The sequence below is a fragment of the Heterocephalus glaber genome, unplaced genomic scaffold (assembly GCF_053883595.1).
Source record: "Heterocephalus glaber isolate CG9 unplaced genomic scaffold, H.glaber_assembly_v1.0 deba00000768, whole genome shotgun sequence".
Taxonomy (NCBI): domain Eukaryota; kingdom Metazoa; phylum Chordata; class Mammalia; order Rodentia; family Bathyergidae; genus Heterocephalus; species Heterocephalus glaber.
Window position 1 is genome coordinate 4,000,002 of NW_028258162.1, and position 22,758 is coordinate 4,022,759.

General features: G+C 35.2%; 1 protein-coding gene across 10 annotated transcripts in view; it reads right to left on the bottom strand.

The window, feature by feature from the left end:
- Positions 1 to 22,758, bottom strand: part of Trdmt1 (tRNA aspartic acid methyltransferase 1) — a 97,964-nt gene that overhangs the window by 13,445 nt on the left and 61,761 nt on the right. For 5 of the 10 annotated variants that reach the window (XM_087207211.1, XM_004859970.4, XM_087207212.1 and 2 more), the window contains exons 3-11: positions 20,967 to 21,043; positions 18,363 to 18,434; positions 17,727 to 17,792; positions 16,888 to 16,957; positions 15,815 to 15,898; positions 13,748 to 14,091; positions 11,532 to 11,589; positions 10,396 to 10,525; positions 2,638 to 5,339 (exon numbers count right to left, since the gene is read on the bottom strand). In XM_087207211.1, coding sequence (XP_087063337.1) covers positions 5,239 to 5,339; positions 10,396 to 10,525; positions 11,532 to 11,589; positions 13,748 to 14,091; positions 15,815 to 15,898; positions 16,888 to 16,957; positions 17,727 to 17,792; positions 18,363 to 18,434; positions 20,967 to 21,004 — 963 coding nt within the window. In that variant the 5' untranslated portion in view covers positions 21,005 to 21,043 and the 3' untranslated portion in view covers positions 2,638 to 5,238. Of the gene's footprint in view, positions 1 to 2,637; positions 5,340 to 10,395; positions 10,526 to 11,524; positions 11,590 to 13,747; positions 14,092 to 15,814; positions 15,899 to 16,887; positions 16,958 to 17,726; positions 17,793 to 18,362; positions 18,435 to 20,966; positions 21,044 to 22,758 lie in introns of those variants that run through there. The other 5 variants (XR_015449656.1, XR_015449655.1, XM_087207210.1 and 2 more) reach the window with 3 other exon arrangements.

Consider the following 22,758-nt stretch of genomic DNA (forward strand, 5'->3'; position numbering starts at 1 on the left):
TCAAACTCAACTTACATCTGCTACACAAGGAATATCACATTCCAACAGCTGTTTTCAATCATTTTTTTCACGTGTGAACTTTAACTGTACTTGGGGATCTAAATGAACTATTAGTTTTTATAAAAATGGCATTCACACTCGTTTAAAATCAAAAGGCTGAGATCCATTAACAGAAGGCTTAATGAGAGAAGCTGCTAATGAAACAGAATGGGAAAGAAGTTAAGATCTTGGGTTATGGGTTTGGATTTGGGAGAGAAAATATTGAAACCAGGAGTGGAATTGATTTTAGAAGAGGGTGTTTAATTTTTGAGCATGCTAAATTTGATGTGACAGCAGACTATCCAAGTTGAAAATGTCCCAGCAGGAAGATGAGGAGTCAGCCAAAGAGTAAGGTTGAAGGAAAAGCCCTGAGAAAAATAGCTGGGACAGTCAAGGACAGACAGCAGGACTGAATCTTCAGCAACAGTTGAGCTCAGCCCACACCCATCCCTCCTTCTCTTCTCTCTCCCTTTCTCCAGGTGATCTCATCTGATTATAGAGCCACCCTGACTAAACAACTGTCTATACGTATAATTTCCATCTGCCTTGATATGAATAGATGCAAAAATGCAGACTCAATAGAGCAAATACTTGAAGTAAACAACGGAACCAAGCTATGTATAAGCAAAGCAATGAGAACATCCTAAGGTTATAAAGAACAGAATTCTATGGAGAAACTAACTTCTACATTTTCTATTTATAGAACAAACACAATTTTGAAAGTTAGGAATGAACCATGATATACTGGAGAGGACATGATATACTTAGGTGTGGTTGAAAGTAACTCAAAACTTGTAGTAAACATAAAATGAATTTATCTTGAGAACATGAGAAATAAGAAGCCAAAACAGTTTTTTGCACATGACTTTATTTCTTGAACAAATATATTTAAAAAGAAATAAACTCACAAACTAAGATACAAGTGGTGATGTAGTTTACATCAAGCTTATATAAGATTTTGAAGCGGGTATGATCTTAAGTAAAATGTTCCTAAAAGTCTTTAAGAGGGAAACAGAGAAGTTAGGAAAAAGTTTTTTCTTTGAATTGAAACTTTTTTAAATCAAAGAGAAGGCATGAGAAGAAGGAAAATGGTGTAAATAGGTTGACTGGTATAATCTGAAATTTGAGAACACATGCAAAATTCTCACTTTGCTACAATATGCAGAGGGATACACTCAAATGAACTATAGGTGTAACTAGATATCTTAGTGAGTACAGTGAAGAAAGAAAGGACCAGGAAAGGTACTTGGACAAGAAATCCGTAAGATGGTTGTACGTCGTGCACTTGGGCAGGAAAGGTTGAGAAAATGAAGTAGAAGAGTGAAGTCCAAAGGCCATGTGTTAAAAAGTAGACAATCTGAGTTGAATCACAGGCTCTGAGAAAGCTGCGACACAATATGACCCTCACTCAGTCTCAAGGTCCAAGACTAGGAGTAAAGCAGTATAGTGACTGGAGGCTTACAGTAGCAGTTGAAGACCCCACCACACCTTTGGGAGGGGGTCGTCCTAGGTTTTGAAACAAGGGCCATGAGCATGCAAAGCACCCTCTACTACTAAGTCATACGCTGTGCCAAAACTAAGCTTCTGTTCAACAAGAGCAGTCCAAAGCACAATTCAACAGCTTTGTCATTATGGGCTTAACATTAGGGACCTATTTTGTTATCTTGGTTTATCTGAGAACCTCTTGATTCTAAATTATAAATGATCTAAATTATAAAGTTATCGAAACAAATGAATAACCAGATGACTTGAATTTGGATAGAGATATGATAATTGGCCTGCAGAATGCATACTGTAGTAAATGCTTGGTGTAGGATAAAATGCAGCTACTGCTTTATTCTGTACTGCTATAGCTAGAGTTAAACCAGTTCCATTTGTCCTTAGCTTCTTTCTCCCTGCTCAGAAACCTCCAACTTAATCACTCTTGATCTGAAAGAAGATGAATCATAAGGCCAAGGCAGCAGTTCTGTTCAGAATCCTATGCCCTGCCTATGGGCTGAACTGCTGCACTTGCTTCTAACACCGTCTGTCTTTACATCCAAGAGGGTCGTGATGCAGCTTGTCCGGGCGGGCACTTGAAAACTTCTCTACCAAGTAAGTTCACTTCTTGAAAAGGTTGGGTCAATTCAAGGAACAGTTTATCCTCAAATTAAAGAAAAAAATGCTGGGTAGCTCCTTACTGTTTATAATTTCAACTACTGGCACTTTCTCTTTAAAAGGCTCTCGATGTTGAGGAACAGCAAGATGGCTGGTGGTCATCAATGCACAGGGCACCGCTGGACCTGCAGTCTGACTTAATAACCAGAACTCATACTCAGGGTCCTCAGCTGATCCCATGGTTCCCTCTGCCACAGTCTGCCACTAAAGCTAGTCAGGCTCTGACTCCTATGCTGACTTCCTACTCCCCTTCAAAATCACTTCCCAATATATAGCTCATTTTGTTTGTATTACTTTATTTAATAATTTTCATCTCTTGGTTTGGGGTCCTTAAAATATGCTGAACTTATGAGACAAGGTAATAACTACAAAAGGATTTTCTAACAACCTCTTTAAAAGAGCAAGAGTGATGCAAAAAAGAATGAAAAAATCAATGTACTATTAAGAGTGGCAAAGATTTAATTACACATAGTTCTCTTCAAAAACAGAGGCTGTATTTTCCAACATGTTGAATAATGTGTAAGTACAAATACCAGAAAACAGAATTTCCAGTGCAAATTTTATGTATATTCATTGCCAATAGCATGTAGCATTCAATAAAGTGACATCTTTCAAATTATGCATTTATATATACATCTGGTAATTAAACAACACTGGTAACCATATTTTTATTAAGCTGTGCATTATGTTTGCTATGGTATATTTTCAACAATCAGTTAAGGGCAAGAATCAGCACCTTTCTGTGAAGAAACACATGAACGATTTTAAAATTGCACAAAGCTAGACTTTCAATGTGAAAGCAAATGTCTTCATAGACCTTTCAAGTGCTTGTGGTTGTACACTGTATCTGAATATTTTATCTAATATTGCTCAGTAGGATATCAGACACTGTACTTACAGCATAATTATTATCAGTTAATTATAGTTAAACTATAAGCCACTTTATTGATAAACTTTCAGCAGTGAAGAGTACCAACGTGGAAGTGTACTAAATGCTTTCAGGTTGTATAGTAACATTTGTGAGGCTTGTAATAAGGTTTATCTTTGGACATATACACAAAACGCAGGCAATGACAGCTGATGCATCTGTACTGGCCTACAGCTCCCCTATGTCCATGTTTACCTAGGAGTTCTGAAAAAATTACAGTACAATATGATTTCTTTAAATCGAAGCAAAATATGCATAATGTAAACTTTTCCATTTCAGGTATTTTCGGGTGCATTAAGTACATCCACACTGTTGTTCAACCATCACTACCATCCATCTCCACCTTTTCATCACCTCAAATAGAAACTCTGTACTAATGTACACTAACTCCAAATTCACCTTCCTCCCAATCCCCGGCGAACATAATCCTATAGTCTCTATGAACTTGAGTCTCCTACGTACCTCCTATAAATGGAATTACATATACAATATTTGTATTTTTATTCATTTAGCATAATGTACCAGTGATCACCCAGGACAGGGCCTGTGCTATAATCTCACTTCTTTTTAATGCCAAATACTATTCTATTGCATGTTTGCACCACAGGTTTTTTCACCTGTTGAAGGGAGGGACACTGGCTTGCTTCTACCTCTTGGCTACTGTGAATGATGCTGTTACAAACACTCATGTACCCATTTCTGTCCCAGTTCTTGCTTTCAGTTCTTTGGGGTATATACCTGGAAGTAGAACTGCTGGATCATATAATTCTACATTTACTTTTGGAGGAAGCTCCAGCTGTTGTATACAGCAGCTATGCCATTTTATGTTCCCGCCAGCAACACAGAAGATTCCAGTTTCTCCACACAGGAATGATTGTTTTTTAAGTACAAAGTATGAAGGAAAATATTGTGCTATAATTTCTGCTCTTGCGTCTTCTCATTTATCTTGACACTTCCTCTTTTCACTGAAATCAAAACCATAGGATCGATGACACAAGACTCAGTCTAATCAGACTTTCATTCCAAAATGTCTTCTCATGCAGGTGTGGTGTACATGCCTGTAATCTTAGCTCTCTAGGGACTGCGGCAGGTGGATCACTGCAAGTTCACTACAGTGAATTCAAGGCCAACCTGAGATACAGAGACCCTACTTCAAAACACCAGAAAGGAAAAAGTGTTCTGACAAGGAGAGATGAAGAAAGTTAGACATTATAAAAGTTCTCAGAATATGTTACTACAATAAAACAAATTAGAGAGGGGGTAAGAATTGGCATATAGAATGGGGTCAGAAGACAATTTCCTCCCTAAAATCTAACTAAATTCCTTAGAATGTGATGGAAAATGTAATCCAAAATTGGAGAAAGAAAGTAAAACCAAGTTCTGATCATGGCAAAGTAGGCACAGGGGAAGAAGAGACAGTCAGCTTGGACCTTCAAATGGAGACTGAAGGAAAGATAAGCAGAGAGCGCACACCTGCATTTTCTGGGGCTCCTGATGGAGAGATAATGAAGAATTTAGGACTATTTTTCTCATATATTCTTTATACTGCTGCATGTTAAACGATGACAGTTGGTTTAAAATGTTACAGGTATTTCTTCAGATTAAATAACACTCAAAGGACTAAGTAAAACAGTATTTGAAACAGGCTGGAATAAAAACAAGCATTTTAAGAGTGATTATGTAACAAAAAAGTAAAATTGTAAGATTCGTAAGACAACTTCTGAAATTAACATATGAAATAACTTTGTATTTTGAAGGTTCACTGCTACAGCTTATATGATACTTTTTAAAATATTCACATAGACATTAATATTTGAATGTTCCCAAATTTGTTTATACCACATTACATATAAAGATAATATTCCATGCATACTTGTTTCATATAAAAATACATTCTCTGTAAGACAAAAATAGTAACTTTCACTTTATAAAAATACAGGAATATAAATTTAAGAAAACAAATTTACAATTTTGTGATACTATCTAAATTTCCTATTAAAGAAAGACTAAAATACTTTAGATGGATTTCATCAGAGTTAATTCAAAATAGAATTTCAGAATTACTATCTGGACATGAAGGAATACCACAAACATCTTTCAGAGTTATTTCAAACTTATTCATATAGGATTTTGATTAGTTTAGCTACTACATGCACATTGAGACTATTTCCAAGTAGACGGTAACACTGCTTCATGGTTATCTTCTTAGGAAATCCTAGAAAAGAAAAGTAACAATTTATAATATAATCATCTATAATAGTAATTTCCACAGATATAAAGATGTATCCTTTAGTAAAGGCACAAGGTCATTTCAGAAGTACAGTCATGCACTGTCCAACGACACCTGAGTCAATAACAGACCACATACATGTAGGAAGGTGGTCACACAAGGCTTGTACCACCCAGTGGTGTTATGACTTAGTTTGTGTACATACACTCTATAAAGTTCACACAATAATGAAATCACACGAGGACACCTTTCTCAGAATGTATTGTTAAGTAACATATAACTTTATTTCACTAAGGTTTCCATTAAGTTTTTTTTTTATTTTTGGTACCAGGGATCGAACTTGGGACCTTGAGCTTGCGAGGCAGGCGCAGCACTGCTGAGCTAAATCCCCAGCCCTAATTTTTACTAATAAATAAGAATTTGGAACCAAAATATACCACTACATTATACTGCCTACACAATGAAACATTATCATATTATATAGCATCATATTATGGTCAATGCACACACATATACAATATGTATACACGTGTGCCCACAGAACTCCTAGAAATCCATGTATTAATGTACTATAGAAAAAGTGGTAGCTCCTATTTTTTAGTTATTTATGGAGATAATTTACATCCCATAAAATTCATTCTTTTAAAGTGTCAAGTTCAGTGTATTTTAGACTAGATGAAGTGTTTTAAGCGTCTCCATAACTTCTAGAACACTCGCATTCCTTCAATAAAGAAGCCCAGTACCCACTAATAGCATCTTTCCATTTTCCCTTTTTGCCTCCTGTTATGGCTTGTGTTTAGATGTCCTCCAAAGCCTCATGCAGTCATGGGTGGGGCTTTTTCAGAGGTGGCTGGACCTAGCGTGTGTGACACTGGGGTTGATTCATGGTGCAACACTAGGCTCAAGGACACTAGGATTAAGGGAGTGAGTGCCACTCACCCTAAGTAGCCTGGATAAGACAGAAGGAAGAGAAAGAGCTGTGGTTGTCCCTTGCTACCTTCTGCCCACCACTAACTGTTTCTTCTCTGCCATGTGCCACCCTGCCTTGGTGTCAGCAAACTATGGACTGACACCTCTACAAACTGTAGGCTAAATAAACCCTTCCCCCTTTAACCTTGGGTGTTGGGTATTTTGTCTCAGTAATGAGATAAAAGTTAACTAAGATACCTCTTGAACCATTAATCCATGGATTTGTCTATTCTGAGCATTTCATAAAAATTGAGCCATATAATATATTCCTGCCTTTTATGTCTGGCTTCTTTCACTTGGCACATTTTCAAGGTTCATTCTCATTACAGCATGTTTCAACACATATTCCTTTTTATAGTTAAATAATATTTTATCATATGGCTATACCACATTTTATTTACCTATTGATTTACTGATAGACATTTTGGTTGTTTCTACTTCTTGTCTAATATGAATAATACTGTTGTGAACATTCACGTAGAAGTTTTGTGTAGAACTGTCAAAAGTTTTCTGAAGCAGCTGTCAACCTTTTACCTTTCCAGTCCTTGATGACAATTCCACTTCCTCGATTCTTTGCTAATTCTACTAGTAACTTTTGTATTTTAGTCATCCTAATAGGTATGAAGCAATTCTTCATTGTGACTTGATTTACATTTCCCTAAAAACCAATTGTGTTGAACGTGTTTTTCATGTGCTTATTGGCCATATTTCTATCTTCTTTGGAGAAATATTGCTTCAAATCCTTTGCCCATATTAAAATTAGATTAATTTTTCTCTTTAATGTTGAGTTGTGAAAGTTCTTTATAGATTCTGGATACTAGTCCCCCATAGTTGTTTTTCATCAAACTGATTTTCTCATGTTGGACTATTTACATTCAGGACAATATGGAATAGCAATTAACTAATGGAAAAGTAAATTGGATAATAAAATGTAGGAAATAATTAAAGAGCATTAAGAACTGCAAAATTTCATGTTTGGAAGAATCAGAAGGTAAAGTTGGTTATGGTAAAATTGCTTCATCAACACTTGACATTATATTGACTATAATAACAGTAATTGCCATAAGAAAACTATTATTTGCAATTGAACCTGATTGTAAAGCTAATAGCCTAAAGATAATATGTCATAGGCAAGCATACTACTCATCTCATTTAGTTCAAGCAGTCAGAATTACAAATGTATCTACAAACAAACTTTTAGTATATCCCAGGGATATAATGGTTGAACAAGTTGATATTCCCACCAATAATGTAGACAGATCCCTTTTACAATCATTATGAAAATCGGTATGGAGGTTTCGCAGAAAAACTAAAAGTAGAAATTCTATTTGACATAGCTAGTCCCTTTCTAGATATACTCCCAAAAGAACTAAAGACATCATACTATAGTGATACATGCATACCAGTTTATAGCAGCACAATTCATAATAGTTAAAATCCTGGAAGCAGCCTATATATCCATCAACAGAAGAATGCATAAAGAAAATGTGGTATCTACACATAGTGGAATATCACTTGGCTGAAAAGAAGACATTTGTAGGAAAGTGAATACACTTTGAAAACATTCTATTAACCGAAATAAATCAGGCACACAAGCTTAAATGTACAGTCTCTCTCATGTGAGTAATGCAAAGTACAAAGAGAGGACAAAATAAAAGACTGCTAAAGGGCTAGGGACACAGGTCCTCTGCAAGAGACCAAGAGTGAGGGGGAGGAGGGGACATAAAAAGATTCAGGGTGTGTCACACATATGCTCCAGGGACCACAATGAATGTAATCATAATGCGCTGCAAACATGAACTGAAAAAGCCTAACAACAGAAATGAAAACAGTGAAAGGAAATCTAGAGCCAGAGGGAGGGAGGCAGGTGGAGGGAAGCAGGGTAATAAAAAGAACTAAGGCATGCTAAGTGCATAAGATGAATTTACACCTCATGCACTGCAAGTGAGTACTAATAAAATAAGAATATTCCAGAGACAACTTTTTGCAATAGTATATACTTAAAGAGAGAAAAGCTTTGTAAACAAGCCAAATTTGTAAAGATTATGCATGTGTATCTGTGTGTACTTTATATAGAGATATTAAAGTCTAAACTAATTAATAGAAAATACATAATTGCTTAAGTTAAAGGGTGACTTCTAAAAATTCGGATATGTTAAGATGACAAGAATAATGCTCAAAAGTAAAGAAATAGAAATAAACAAGCTGAGGATAATAGCTCTCAAACAGTAAGTGGAGGTTAGAGTCTCAGCTACTTCATCAACACATTGCAGCCAGTCACAAAGAATCAGGACAAAAAATACAGAAAGATCAATGCAAATCCATCCTTGCCAGTGGACAAACAGCCCAAACAATGCCCATTTCTGACCTAAAATCAATTGTGTTGGGAACACATGCGAAGGACGGCTGTGCCACAGTGCTACTCAGTGGGACACTGTCTACCCAAATACATCACATAGATGATTCTTTTTTATATATCACCTATATTTTTTAAAAAGGTATTCTACAAATATATCCAGAGAACTTTGAAAAGTTCCACTTTACAACCTAAAATTTAAAACCAGTGAAACAAATTTATGAAGTAAAGGTTATTAAACAAGTGTCTGTCATTTAAAAATAAAAGCTAACGTGAATTTTGTACTGTCGCAGACATTGTATGAGCTTATTTGCCAGGACGACCCTGTGAAGTAAGTGTACGCAGCAAGTAAATGAAGACAGGCAGAGGTTAGGGTGGTGCCAGGATGCACACTGTCTGAACTCTGTGCCCCTGACCAGGCTTCCGCATTCCCGAATAAAATAAACTCTGATTAAACTTAGGAATTCATTTTTATTAGATAGTCTCATCTGTATTCGTGTGTAAAGTGAGTCTGATTGTTTACAAAAGGACAGAAATCGAATTGCAGGTTAGAATTCTGGAGTCCACATCTGGGCTCCTTGTTTTGTGACCTTCTCTCTTGCTTTGTGACATAAACTAGGCAAGGAAATGTTTTCTTAAATAACACTCCCCAGGACATTCAGGACTGAATGAGATCACCAAAGGGGCGAGGGATGTGAGGGAGTGGAAACTAAACTTGGTTGCTATGACTATGCTTAGAGAATCATCACCAAGACAGTAGTTAAATATATTGGCAATTTCCCCCCAATGTACAAAAGGATTATGTCCCAAAGCCTCATCTGTAAACCCACTATTTAGAATCTGACACATGATCTATTTCATTAATTTTTCAGTTGTATTAATATTACAACAGCATGGATTCAACGAAGTTTTGCTTTTCTACATTCAAATTTCCACTCAGAATTCCCAAAAGCACATTAACCCCCTTCGTAAGGTCATTAACCAGGTACTGGGTGCGCATGTGCACACTTGTGCCCCCCCCACACACGCACACACTTGTGCCCACACACACACACACACACGCACACGCACACACGCACCCAGGCCTACCAGCAATGGCTTTCTTACAGTGCACAGCACTGACTCTGTGCTCACTCTCATCCCTGCAATGCCCTGCAGAGAGCCCCTAATCTGTGCTCCAGGGTCTCCCTGCTTTCCTAGACTTTCCTACCTCAATCAGCCCTTGGAGGGAAGGACAAAGGTGTGTAACTGATGAAAATGTGTTTGCAGTGGAAAATAAACACAAACATCCCTCACGCCGATCCCTCAACTGAACTGCCTTTTGGGTTTCTTCAGTGAAGAAGGCAATAAAAGGCATTCTTCACAAGATGCAGTCTGGCTTCCTGAGATCAGAACTCCACAAGCAAGAGGATGGGCTCAAACAGGAGGTTACAGAGGTTACTAACAGATATCCGAGCAGGTGAGGAACTGTCCATTACCACTCGGAGCACTGCTGGACTTCAGGGTCAGAGTCAGAAAGGTGCGCACTGGAGCAGGTTATTAGGAAAAGGGCAAAGAGGTCAGGGAAATGCCAAAAGTGGCACTTGGGGCAGGAAGGGGGTTTGTTGAATCTACCTGTCTAGCAAGGATTTATTCATTAAATATACATGTGAGGCTCAAAGGGGATTTTGAGAGCTTTAACAAATGAAAGGTGAGGACTGCATAGATCCCACATACCAAACTCTGGAGGAAATCCAAGAAGATTTGCTATTTCTTTAGGAGTGAAATATCGAAGTTTAAGCACTGACAACTTTGTTATCTGTTCTTCTTGTGGCAAATTGTTAAGGGATTTGTAGACAGTCTCAATCTACAAGAAAACATATGAGATTATGAGAAAGTACTGTGCAAGGTTTTCCAGCCGCAAGACTGCTTAAAAGTAATGGACACGAAGTCCTGTGACACCTGGCAGCAAGACTCACAGGCAAAATGTCTGTGTGCAAAAAACTACATACCTGGCTCAAGAATCACAACATAAACTTTGAAAAAGAGAAAAGGCTAACAGTGAATAGATTAGGATACGTTTCAGTGTATCTATCATTGTCAATTCCTTAAAATGAAATCATGAGATTACAACCAATAAATGACAATATAACATAAATATAGTGAAAGATACAAAGGAAATTAGGTCAACCAACAAAGCAACAGTCAACTTTACAATGCTAACAAGATAGTTAAAATGTGTTGTTTATATAATTTCATCCAGTTAAAATACTCTCTTAAGATGATAAAATACTGTATATTAAATACGATTTCTCAAGCCCAGGCCTTCACTGACCTATGACAAAATTTTTATCATAAGTAAATTTTATTTATAGTTAAGAGTTTGAATCAATACAAAAAAAGAGAATGTGCTTTTACAATTATTAACAAATATATACATTTGCTGTATCTCAGGCTTATTTTCAACTATGATACCAGGAAGAGTTTATAACTAAAGAATAAAATGCATTGCCTACAACAAATTTTTTTCTTTAAAAGAAGTTTTATGGTAGGTGCTACAAAGGAAGACATCAACATTAAGATGTTTGTGCAAAATTTTAGAATATTAATTACTGTAAGCTAAATTTCACTTTACTATTTATCAAATAAAAATGTACAATATAAGAAAGAAAATAAAAATGAAACCCTCTATGTTTAAGCTCATACATGACAACAAGAATTTTTCTACTACATAAAAGAAACTAGATATGAATATATACAAAAATGAATAAAGTTCATTCTCTGTTGAACATGTAAAATTAACATTTTCAAATTAAGAATGAAATGTAATATTATTGTTTTCAAATATTTCCGTTTTAAGACATACATGGTACCTGTACATCCTCTGCAGTCTGTAACACAGATCCGGTGCCTTCTATGTAACTTCCATAACTGAAAAATCAACATGAGAATCAGGCAGTACCTAAAGGAGCTGTCAGTGCTAAACTGCATACTTATTTCTTCAGTGACTTCATCTTGGTAGTCGGATGCATCCTTCTGAAATATACTGAATGATACCCTATAAATGTACTTGTAATTGAAAAATTACTAGGGAAAAGACGTAAGATAATTCTATTTAAACTCAGAAGTTAACGACATAGTTTTTTGAGTTGTATAAACATCATTGGATTACTATTGCCATTCTGGAATTGTCATTTCTGTGATGTTCGCCACTAGAGACTACACCTTGTACTCAAAGGTTATCCAATACTGGCAGCCCTGCCACACGAAAACAAATCACTGTATAGGTGAAAAGAGAATATGGCTTTTTTTTTTTTTCCGGGGGTTGAACTTGGGTCCTTGCGCTTGCACAGCAGGTGGCAAAACCACTGAGCTAAATCCCCGGCCGAAATATGGCTATTTTTAATAATGTCTGACCCATGACATCTTCTCAGGATCCCAAAGCCCTGCTCGCTAATACCACACAACCATGGTCCCACTGAGCCAGGCTCTGCCTCTCACTTAACTCAGTATGTGCTTACTATCATTTTCAACAAGAATTGAACCATCATATAAAAGCTGTATAAAAAGTATAAAATACTTCAGAAATGAAAGGAATTGGTACTATTTCTTCCTCTAATATCATTTGCCAAACTGGCTATTCTACATATTACCATTGTTATTATTTTGCAAAGAGAATATAAGATATGCAGTTTTAAAAAGCCATAACTGGGAAAATAACTTTTTCAAATTATTTTTTCAAGTATATCACATGTGAATATATATTATCTATAGTAGATTATCTAGAGTAGACCATTATCTATACATTATCTATAGCAGAACAGATTTCTACAGTAAGGTTTCTTTTTTTTTTTTTTTTTACCATCTTTATAATTCTGAAAGAATCTAAAGGTTGCTTTTTATTACAAAATTGATAAGTCGTATTTTATGAGAGTCCTGAACAGAACCTCTTGGACTTGGTAATAGACAACAGCTGAGTGAAGTCTTACGGTAACATAAAGTAATATACCCCTTTCCCTAGAAGTAAAGGGCAGAGCACGACAAAGTAAGAGTCTGATATAGTTCTATCAGGGCAGTGTCTTGTCCATGATTGCTAACCAGTAGGTAAGAGAAGGCTTGAACTGTCACATCACACGACTACCTATCAAATGCGGTCAGTGGCATTCACAAGATGGGATCTTGGGCAAAATTTCTCTGAAAAAGCATAATTTCCCCCTTCCTTCTAGGCTTTAAAAATTGAAGAAAGTGTATTAAACATTTAAAAAAGAACCCAATGGAAGCACTCTAAATGTTCATCAATCCGTAACCAGTAATACAAGTTATGACATATGTATACCATAAAAATAAAAAAGACCTGTATGTACTGATGCACTGTAATATCCAATTTCTACTGTGTAGTAAAAGAAAGAGCATATAATACTGTATATGTAGTAGGCCACCATTCCCTTAAAATAGAGATAAAATATATATGTATACTTAAACTCTCAAATAACCTTCCCTTCTGGAAGGTAATAAAGTAAAATGATGTTGTGCATTGCAGGGGGGGCAGATATACTAGCTGGCCAAGAGACAGAAGCAAAAAGGAGTCTTATAATCTTGGTACCTTTTGAATTCTGAACCATGGTAATATAGTATTCAAAAACTGAAAAAAGTTTAAATTTAAAATTTACCCTAATGTACTCCAGATGATTCAATTTTATTTTTAGATTAAAATTTAATTTCTTCTTACACATATTTCAGGAGAATGGACATAACTCTTTGAGGCTTGATGTGTCATGGAAAGAGAATTAGTAAAAACCTGGCAGTTTGGGAGCTACAGAAACCGTGTGTAAACGCTGCTTATTTACAAAGCTCACCAAAGAAATGGCCTTGTCTGAACACTTTTGTGGTGCTGCACATAATGTCCTGCCAGAAGGAAACTTCACTTATGTTTTAATGGAACACGAAGCAAGCAATTATGAGCAAGAAAAAAAATCATTCCAGCAGAAACATTTTACACAAAGTTCTTTGTTTTAAAAACTCAACGAAACAGTAGCTAGAAAAGCCTGGATACTGTGGATACAACACAAATGGAGTCTTGAAAACCTACCCTTTGGTAAAGCACACAGACCTTCTGCAGGTGGGCTTAACGATATCTAATAAAAGAGCATATCGCAGCAATGATTTCGGCGGTAAAAAGTATTGATCCGTCTCAATGTCATCTTCAAGAAAATCTTTCAGCATCTGCACAGAGACATCACTGTCTTGTTGATGCTTTCTGTCGATTTCTTCTGCAGTTTCAAGCTTAAAAAGAATGGTATCTTTTCCAGAACACTGTGGACTTTTATCAAAGTGAGTAATAGGTTCAATTTTCTTTATGTTACTTCTATTTTCTACATCTACTGCATGTTTTTGTGGATGTTCAGATTCAATTTTGGGAAAATCCATCAGTACCTAGCATTAAGTAAAAAATACACAAATTGTCAAAAGCTTTATTAAACACCAAAAATAAATTAATAACATCCAGGAAACATTATGAAAAAAATGCATTAGCCTTTATAAGGTTACAACTAAAAAGACAGAAATTGTGGTTTACTTGTATTTGTACAAGTTATTACAAATTATTAATCACATAGTTATACCAGTGTCATCAAGCTACAGATGATTTATTTCATGGAATTACTGTTTTCTGTATTTATTAATAAAAACATTCAACAAAGCAACAGGAAGTATATTAAATACAGATAAAGCATCATCTTTGGAAAAAATTTAAAAGCAACATTAACATTTCTTAAAAAATGTTTTTTGGGTCAAAGTTTGCCATAGTCCTTTATTAAAAAGGAAAAACTGGAGCATACTCATGATCTAAAAGAAAACTAGTAATTAAAAAGAAAAGTGCTTTTCATGTGAAAGGTTATTTCTACTCATGAGTCCCATAGGAAAAACTTTTTTCTGCAAAACTCATAACCATGTGTAAAGTCCCATTTTAGAAAGCAAAAACTGTCTCAGGCATTTTTAATGACTAAGTCTTTGTTAATATATGTACTTTATACATTATTTTTGGAATGATTCTTTATGAAAAGGGAGAATATATTAGTATTTTAATTACAGGAGATTCAAATGACACAACTGATTTCCTTTTAGAAGGATTTGCCTTTTTGGTTTTGTTTTGTTTGTGTTACTGAGAGATTGAACCCAGGGGTTCTCTATCACTAAGCTATATCTTCAGTCCTATTCCATTTCTTATTTGAAATAGTGTCTTGCTAAGCTACCAAGACAGGACTCAAACTTGTGATCCTCCTGCCTCAGCCTCCTCAAGTGCTGTGATTGCAGGCATGTACCACCATGCTCAGCAGGACTTGTTTTTTGAGTACTTAATGCAAACTAGTGGTAGCTCTGGAGAGCTTCTCGGAACCAATGAAACTGTTAAACCATCTCCATTTTTTTTTTCCATTTAGTTTATTGGTACATTTTAGGTATACAATACAGTTACATTCATCATTGGGATCTTGTACCTGTACATGATGTATCTTGGTTCTTGTTTTTTCCCCATTCCCCTGCCCTCCCTTCCCTATTTACAAAGACTTTGTTTCCATGTTTTTCCTTTTCTCATATTTTTTCTTTTCCCTTCTTTCCTTTCCCTTTCCCCTCCCACTTACCATCTCCATTTTTGTCAGAAGCACATAAAATTACTCACAGAATTAGTTCTATCTGTACCAATTGAATATTTTATTCCTTTACAAATTATTACATTATAATCCATTAAGCTAAATAGTATTGGCTTTAAAGAAAATGCAACCAATGTGTTAAAGTATTCTTAAGTCATTTTTATATTTTATCAAAAATAACCAACAGTTTCATTTGAGGAAAGAAAATGATAAATGCACAATAGTCAATGGTCAAAGGATAAGTTACCAACACTGATGGTAAGTTTGTTTTGTTTTTTTTTGCTTTTTCTTACTTTAACTTATTTTTTTTTCTGATGAAGACTTTTTTTTATGTTGAAAGTGCCATCAGGTGAGGGAAAAGGCCTCGGAGATGGACCTACAGCATGGTCAGGACTATGTATGGACTCTACTTGATACTTAGAACCCTAGAGAAAGCAGTTCTTGAAATTAAATTAGCAGACTGAGATACATTTACAACAGAGAAATCACAATAATAATAACCATAATACCTGGCCCGGAGCTTGGAAAGGTAATGGCTCTGACTGAAGCTTTGCAATAAGGAAATACCGGAGCCTTGAATTGGGAATGCCGAGCTGCAAGGGAAGCAGAGCAGCTTGTCACTGCTCAGCACTGAATGCATCCCACTCATGTCAGTAACAAAACCCACAAGTGCTCATCCAGGCTCTGCCAGGGCAAATTCCGCCAGTGAATTGTGGAAGATTTCTTTGGAGTGAATTCTAAACCTGTTAACCTGCTGTTTTATATGAAGTAAAGATTGAATCCAATGAATCATGTGTGTATCAGTCACTTTCATTTTATATTTCACAGGTAAAATAATTATAATTTACAGGTATTTTATCAAAAATGAAATTTGCTTATAGTTACTCTTGGTTATTTATTACTTTGATTAAAAAAGGATTCACTATATTTTAGCAGTTGAAAGGCACTAAATATGAAATAAACTTAAAGAGATCAGATATACTGCCAATTTCCACAGCTTGTATATTTATCTTTTAAGTGGGTTTTCTTTTTATTTCTGGGAAAATAAATATATAATATGGCTAAGGATGATAAGAAACTAAAAAGAACAATGACAAAACACAGTGACACGCAAAATCAAAATCTGTCATATAACATTAAAATCAATTACTTCAATTCCTTAACATGAAATGAATGTTTACAATTTAATGATATGTCCCACAAAAAGTAATTAGAAAATTATCATACACTCATTTTATTTTCTAGCTTGGTTTATTGTGAAGCATTACTGAACACAGCACATCTACTTTGGAAATGCCAAACTGCACATATTTTCAAAACATGCAACATGTTATCATTTCTTTTCCAAAGAAAAAATGTATCCTTCATGAGCTTCAAGGTATACAATTTTTTCATGAGATAAGTATAAATAAATCTACATGCATTTACTACATTCTTTAGAAAGTAAGACCCAAATCTGAACTAATTTCAGGATTTACATATTATTGAATATAGAGCCATTTTGTTTATTAACCAAATTCCCACTAAGAAAAAAAATCCTTAAATTATAATCCATAAAAGGATTTATACTTGTGTTACCTACAGAGGGTGGAGATAATAGAAATTCTTGGTACTGAAAGCCACAATTTTCTATTGTTTCTATCAATAGGTCTCTGAAAAGAAAAATAAAATGAAAAAGAAAAGCTTTCACCCTTTATTTGGAAGTGGCACTCATAAAATAATGTACATAAAACTGTACTGTGAGAACTGTAACTGCACTCAATCTGTTTAGAAAGACAATAATCTCAAGCCCTTGCTAAGTCTAGTACTTGAGAAATTACCTTTTATTAAAAAGACAGAGATAATTCTTTTTTACAAGTAAATAAAGCTGCCAAATAATAATCACTCAAACTGATGAAAGTTCATATCACTAATCTACTGACGAATTTGCTATAGAAACTGAAGCTATATCTTTGTGGCAGCAAATTGGATAGAAACACTATTATTATGAACAGCAGGTAAATCAAGGACTCAGATGGGTGCTTCTCCCCACCTGGGCTACCAGGACAGACCTCGGATGCAGGGCTACTTCATGCATGAAACTGGAGGGCAGAAAATGCCCATTGCCAGGACCAGTTCTTACTGAACACTTTGCTACTTCAAAAGAAATAGGCACCAATATGTGACTAAAATTGAGAAATATATTCTCACTAAAGCAAGGCTCCATCTGGAAAAATTCAAACATACCAAAATGGGATAGACTCAATAGGCCGAAACGTTATAATACTTTACATTATTAGCCAACATCAATATTAGTAAGTAAAGTATGTAATATGTGCATGTGTGACATACATGTTTATTTTGTGAGCTTTTTTTTCAGAATCATTCCTACTATAAAACACACCAAGTGGAAGATGTAGGCAAGACAAATACATTTTTTACCTTGTAGAAGATACTTCAAAACCTTTAACATTTTCTAAAAGAATATACTTCGGTAATTTTTGTAATCTAAAAAAAATCAAACAATGTAATTCCAAATATTTCATTACAAGAAGTAAAAAGTAAAGAAGATCATTACTTGTGGGAAACATGAGCTTAAGCAATTTTCTAAATTCTTTATAAAGGAGACTTAGAGAATGGAGAGGACTCATATTTTATTCATTTTTTCTCCATAAATATGGCACACTTGATAAAGTCCACACTTGAAATGTTAATTTCTTTTGAGGCTCACCTCAAAACAGGGGCTTGCACAACTCAAAGGGAGGCCATTCACACAGAGTGACGGCGTTAGCACATGTCTCTGCCATGGAGAACAGCAGTCACTAACATTAGCATCATTTACATTACTTCTGTGAGGAAAGGCAATAGAATCCAACTTGTGGGTTATAATCCCTGTCACTCACTGTGGTGGCAAGCATGGAATCAAAGAACACTTGCAGTTATTCTATTAGTCATGGCATGAGATGATAAATGACATGCACAGTATTTGAAAAACTGCTAATCTCTACAGAATGACTAACATTACATTGCTCCAGACCCATAGTTTTAAGTTTAAGGTACAAAAATAGAAGATTTTACCTTGGGAGAATATCTAGAATATGTAAGAAGCTATTTGTTCTTCGATCAGTCATATCACCCTGTAGGCCAATTCTAAAGGAAGAAAGCACAAAAAAAGATTATCAAGAATTTTATATAAACATAGCAAATTGCTTTGAAAAAGTCAAAACTGAGAGCATTAAAATATGTCGGTCCATCTTTAGCCATCAGGGAAATGCAAATCAGAACTATATTTAGATTCAATCTGCCCCAGTCAGAATGACTATCATCAAGAACACAAAAAGCAATAAATGTTGGTGAAAATGGGGGGGGGGGTTACACTGTTGGTGGGAATGTAAATTAGTATAACCATTATGGAAATCAGTATGGAATTTCTTCAAAACCCTAAAAATAGAGATATTATTTGATTTAGAAAAACCATTCCTTGGTATATTCCCAAAAGAATTAAAATCAGTATACAAGCATACCCATGTTTATTGTGGCACTATTTACAATAGTTAAGCCATGGAAACAGCCTTGCTGCCATCAACAGATGAACGGTTAAAGGAAATGTGCTATCTATACACAATGGAAGACAATTCAGCCAGAAAGAATAAAATCATGTTATTTGTGGACCAATGGATAGAACTGGAAATCATCATGTTAAATGAAATAAGCCAGACTCAGAAAGACAAAGATAGCATGTTTTCCTTCACCTGAGGAATCTAGAAGGAAAACTTTAAAAAAGAAATGGTACTGGGAGAGAGGAAGGGGATGAAGTTCATGAGAGGATAAAAACAAAGTATGTTACATGCATATATGAATATGGCAAAATGAAAGCCACTTTTCTGTATAACTTGTGTGTACTATTTTAAAATAGTTGATCCTCAGCAAAAAAATATAGGCTTCTTTGAGGCTTTAGTGAACAAAATGTATTTATTTGTTTAATTGAAAGAAGAAGCCTTACAAATCTAATAAATACACTTAAAGCTTGTTTTATAAAGCAACATGCCAAAGTAACTGACATGAACCAAAGAAGAACACAAACTCATTAAGTAATATAACTGAGTACTCCCTTAAAATACACATCACACAATTTGCTGATAATATCTTTTGCTCTGACCCGTGTGAGACAACAAGAGTTCAGATAAATAAGTTGCCTGGGGCGTGTAGGAGACTGGAACTCAAGACACTGGCGATAATCATCATTTCAGCAGGTAAAATAATAACTAAGACAATCTTGTCCAATGTTAACAGAGGCTTTAAGCTGAAGGTCTGCTTCTATAAACAGGCAGTATTGGGGTTAACAATTAAATTTTACAAGTTAAATTCACAATATGACCAAGGATCAAGCAGAAGGAAAGATATGGATGAGGCCTGAATAGCAGGAAGAGGACTAGAGTTCAAAACCTCGGTACTCATTAGCTTCATAATCTTAAATAAGTTACCCAATGGCTCTTATCAGTTAGCAGGGCCCACATCATCAGTGGACCCAGGCTTAGGGATTAGACTGGACCTAAACAGATTCCTATAGAAATCTTTGGTTCTTCACATTCTGCCTCTTTCTTCTCCAAGTTCTAAATGTTGACAATTATAGAACGATTACTGTGGTCATCTGCAGCTGAAATTAGGAGAATAAGGTTAAGGGCAGTGGTAAGAAAGATATCGGGGTAATATATGATGCTGTGCAATGGAGGGGCTGCATTTTATTCTGTATACCCTACTTACTGTACCTAACAGATCACACTCATACTTACACTTAGAGCTACTTTATATGGAATGTCCTCTGCCCTCTCTGATAAACTCTTATCTACTCTCAGACATAGTTCAGACATCACCTCTGAAAGAATGCCCCTCTCCTGGTAAGCACTAGCCATTTCCTTCTCTATGCTCTTTTGGTATTCAGTATTCTTTCATTACGTAACAAATATATAAAATGATTGATAAATCCTGGCTCAGATTTTCAAGGAAAAGTTATTTAACCTTTCTATGCTCCAGTTTCTCACCTATAAAATAATAATAAGAGCAATGCTTTCCCCATGAGTTTGTTGAATGTAGGACACTTAGAGGTTTATTATTATTACTACTTAAAATGTAAAATAAAATTATTAAAAATATGTAAGTGAAGATGATTTAGCTAAGATTTTAAGACATAATTCCTCAAAATGTGTAGTAAAATAAATAGTACATGATTTTTAATAAAGAAATTATAATCGCTGGCTATGAAAAGTCAGAATTATTAAATGTACATATCAATTTTAAGAAATATAAAATGCACAAATGAATAAATGCATGCTAGACAAGCTTTTAAATTTTGTATTAAATTTAATTTGAATATTTATTATGGAAATTCATTTTCATTAAACTGTATTCTTAAATGCTCAACAGTTGAAACAAACTAAAATGATTTGGGCCAGAAATCAATGTTGTATCTTAGGTAGGTATATGGGAGTACCATCTTACATATTACTGTTGATCAAACTATTGTGCTCCATATAATTATAATCATCATTTCCTTTAAGATTAATGCTGAATTATGACTATGAGTAGATGAAAGGAATTGTGTATTATGAAAACTTTCAAAACTGTGAAAACGTAGCTAGTGGTCTTCAAAAGCACTTTCTCAGAAAAATACACTGTACATACCTTGTAAATGGCTGACATGGAGGGCTCATTAAAATCATATTGAAAGATAATTTGTCAAACTCTTCCAGTGTAATGCCCTGAGGAATGAACATTTGGGAGAAAAAGAATATAAAAAAGCAGATAGAAGAAAAAAATGCTAATCAATCCTAACTAAATATACCAGAAATCTTAACAGTTTATATAACAAAATACTTTTCAAATCAACTCCAGTCAAGCTAACTTCCGAAAGCAGTCTTGTGAGGAAGTAAGACAGTAAACCAAGGCTGTGAGGTCCCGTGCCAGGGCCAGTGCAGGGTAGGAACGGGCTTCCCTCTGTCCTGAGCACTGTGGCCTCCAGGCCGGCTCCAGCGTAACACTGCTCTGCTTTCCAGTCACACAGGGAGAACTTTATCACTAATGATCTCTGGCATGGGATCTCGAAGGTCTGTTCCCAGGTTAACCCACTCATCACGGAACTCGGAGTAAAGATTTGCCTTTTTCTGTGTTTTTAAGCATTGCAGAAGTGCATTACAATCAAGAAGATGGTCATTCTGGGCCGATCCCTTTAAATTTCTGACTAGAGATATACTAAGTGCCTAAAGAGAATGACAAACATGTGCCTGACGCTTCTCTTTGCTTAGCATATGATATATAAAAGAAGCAAATTAGGAATCAGTTGAATTCATCTTTTCTACAGTCATTTGAAGTTTCTTGACTATAAACAACTACAAAACAATACAACAGTTACAGATATTGAAAATGAGACCCTTTCTGTTTTCGATGTAGAGACACACCATAGAGTGACTGGTCAGCGTATCACCGGCTGTGAAAACAAAAAGCATCACTGATTGGTAGGTACTTACAGACCTCCTAGTCTGCACTGTATTAGAGTAAAAAATATCTACAAAGCCAGTAAGTTATATATGAGTATACTCATGGTTTATTACATTTATTGGCACATTTTAGGTATATCGTACAGTTACATTCATCATTGGGATCTTGTACCTTTACATAATCCATCTTGGTTCTTGTTTTTTCCCCCTTCCCCTGCCCTCCCTTCACTCCCTCCACCCTTCCCTATTTACAAAGACTCTGTTTCCATTTTTTCCTTTTCTTATATTTTTTCTTTTCCCTTCTTTTCTTTCCCCGACCCAGTACTCATGTTTTTTAATTTTATTGAGAGAAATTAAAATTATCCTGAGTCTTGCCAAATATCTGACAGTTTTCTTCTTTCCAATTAGCATGTTAAATGATGTTAACAGAATTCCTAATTCTAACCTATTGCATCTGATCTGCTCAATATCCTGACATTTTATTTAGAATTACTGAGTTTATATCCATAAGACAATGGTGTCCTTTTTGTAGTATATAATGGGTATTCAATAAAAAACTTGTTGAGGGATATTTCTTATTATGTCCTGCCCTATAACTCTGATGTTATTTTATGCATGTACACGCATGACAATTAGATCTTCTTTGACGACTAAGCAATTATCATTATAGAGCAAGTTTCTATGGCTCTTCTGTTTTTGACTTGCAACCCAGCTTATTTAGTATCAATTTTGCATTCTCTTTTATCCTTTATTAGCACTTGCTTGGAATTTCATTGTTCATTTTTTAGGCACAATATGTTGTTCACTAAAAAACAGTCATAAATTAATTCGCCAACACTCAGAGTATCAATTCTATCCCAAGCATTGCGCTAGTCTTGGATTACGAAAATGAACAACCAGATAAGATTTCTGCTGACATGAAGTTTACACACCAGTGATTATTAATTTCCCATTTGCCATCTAGTAACTTACTGATTTTA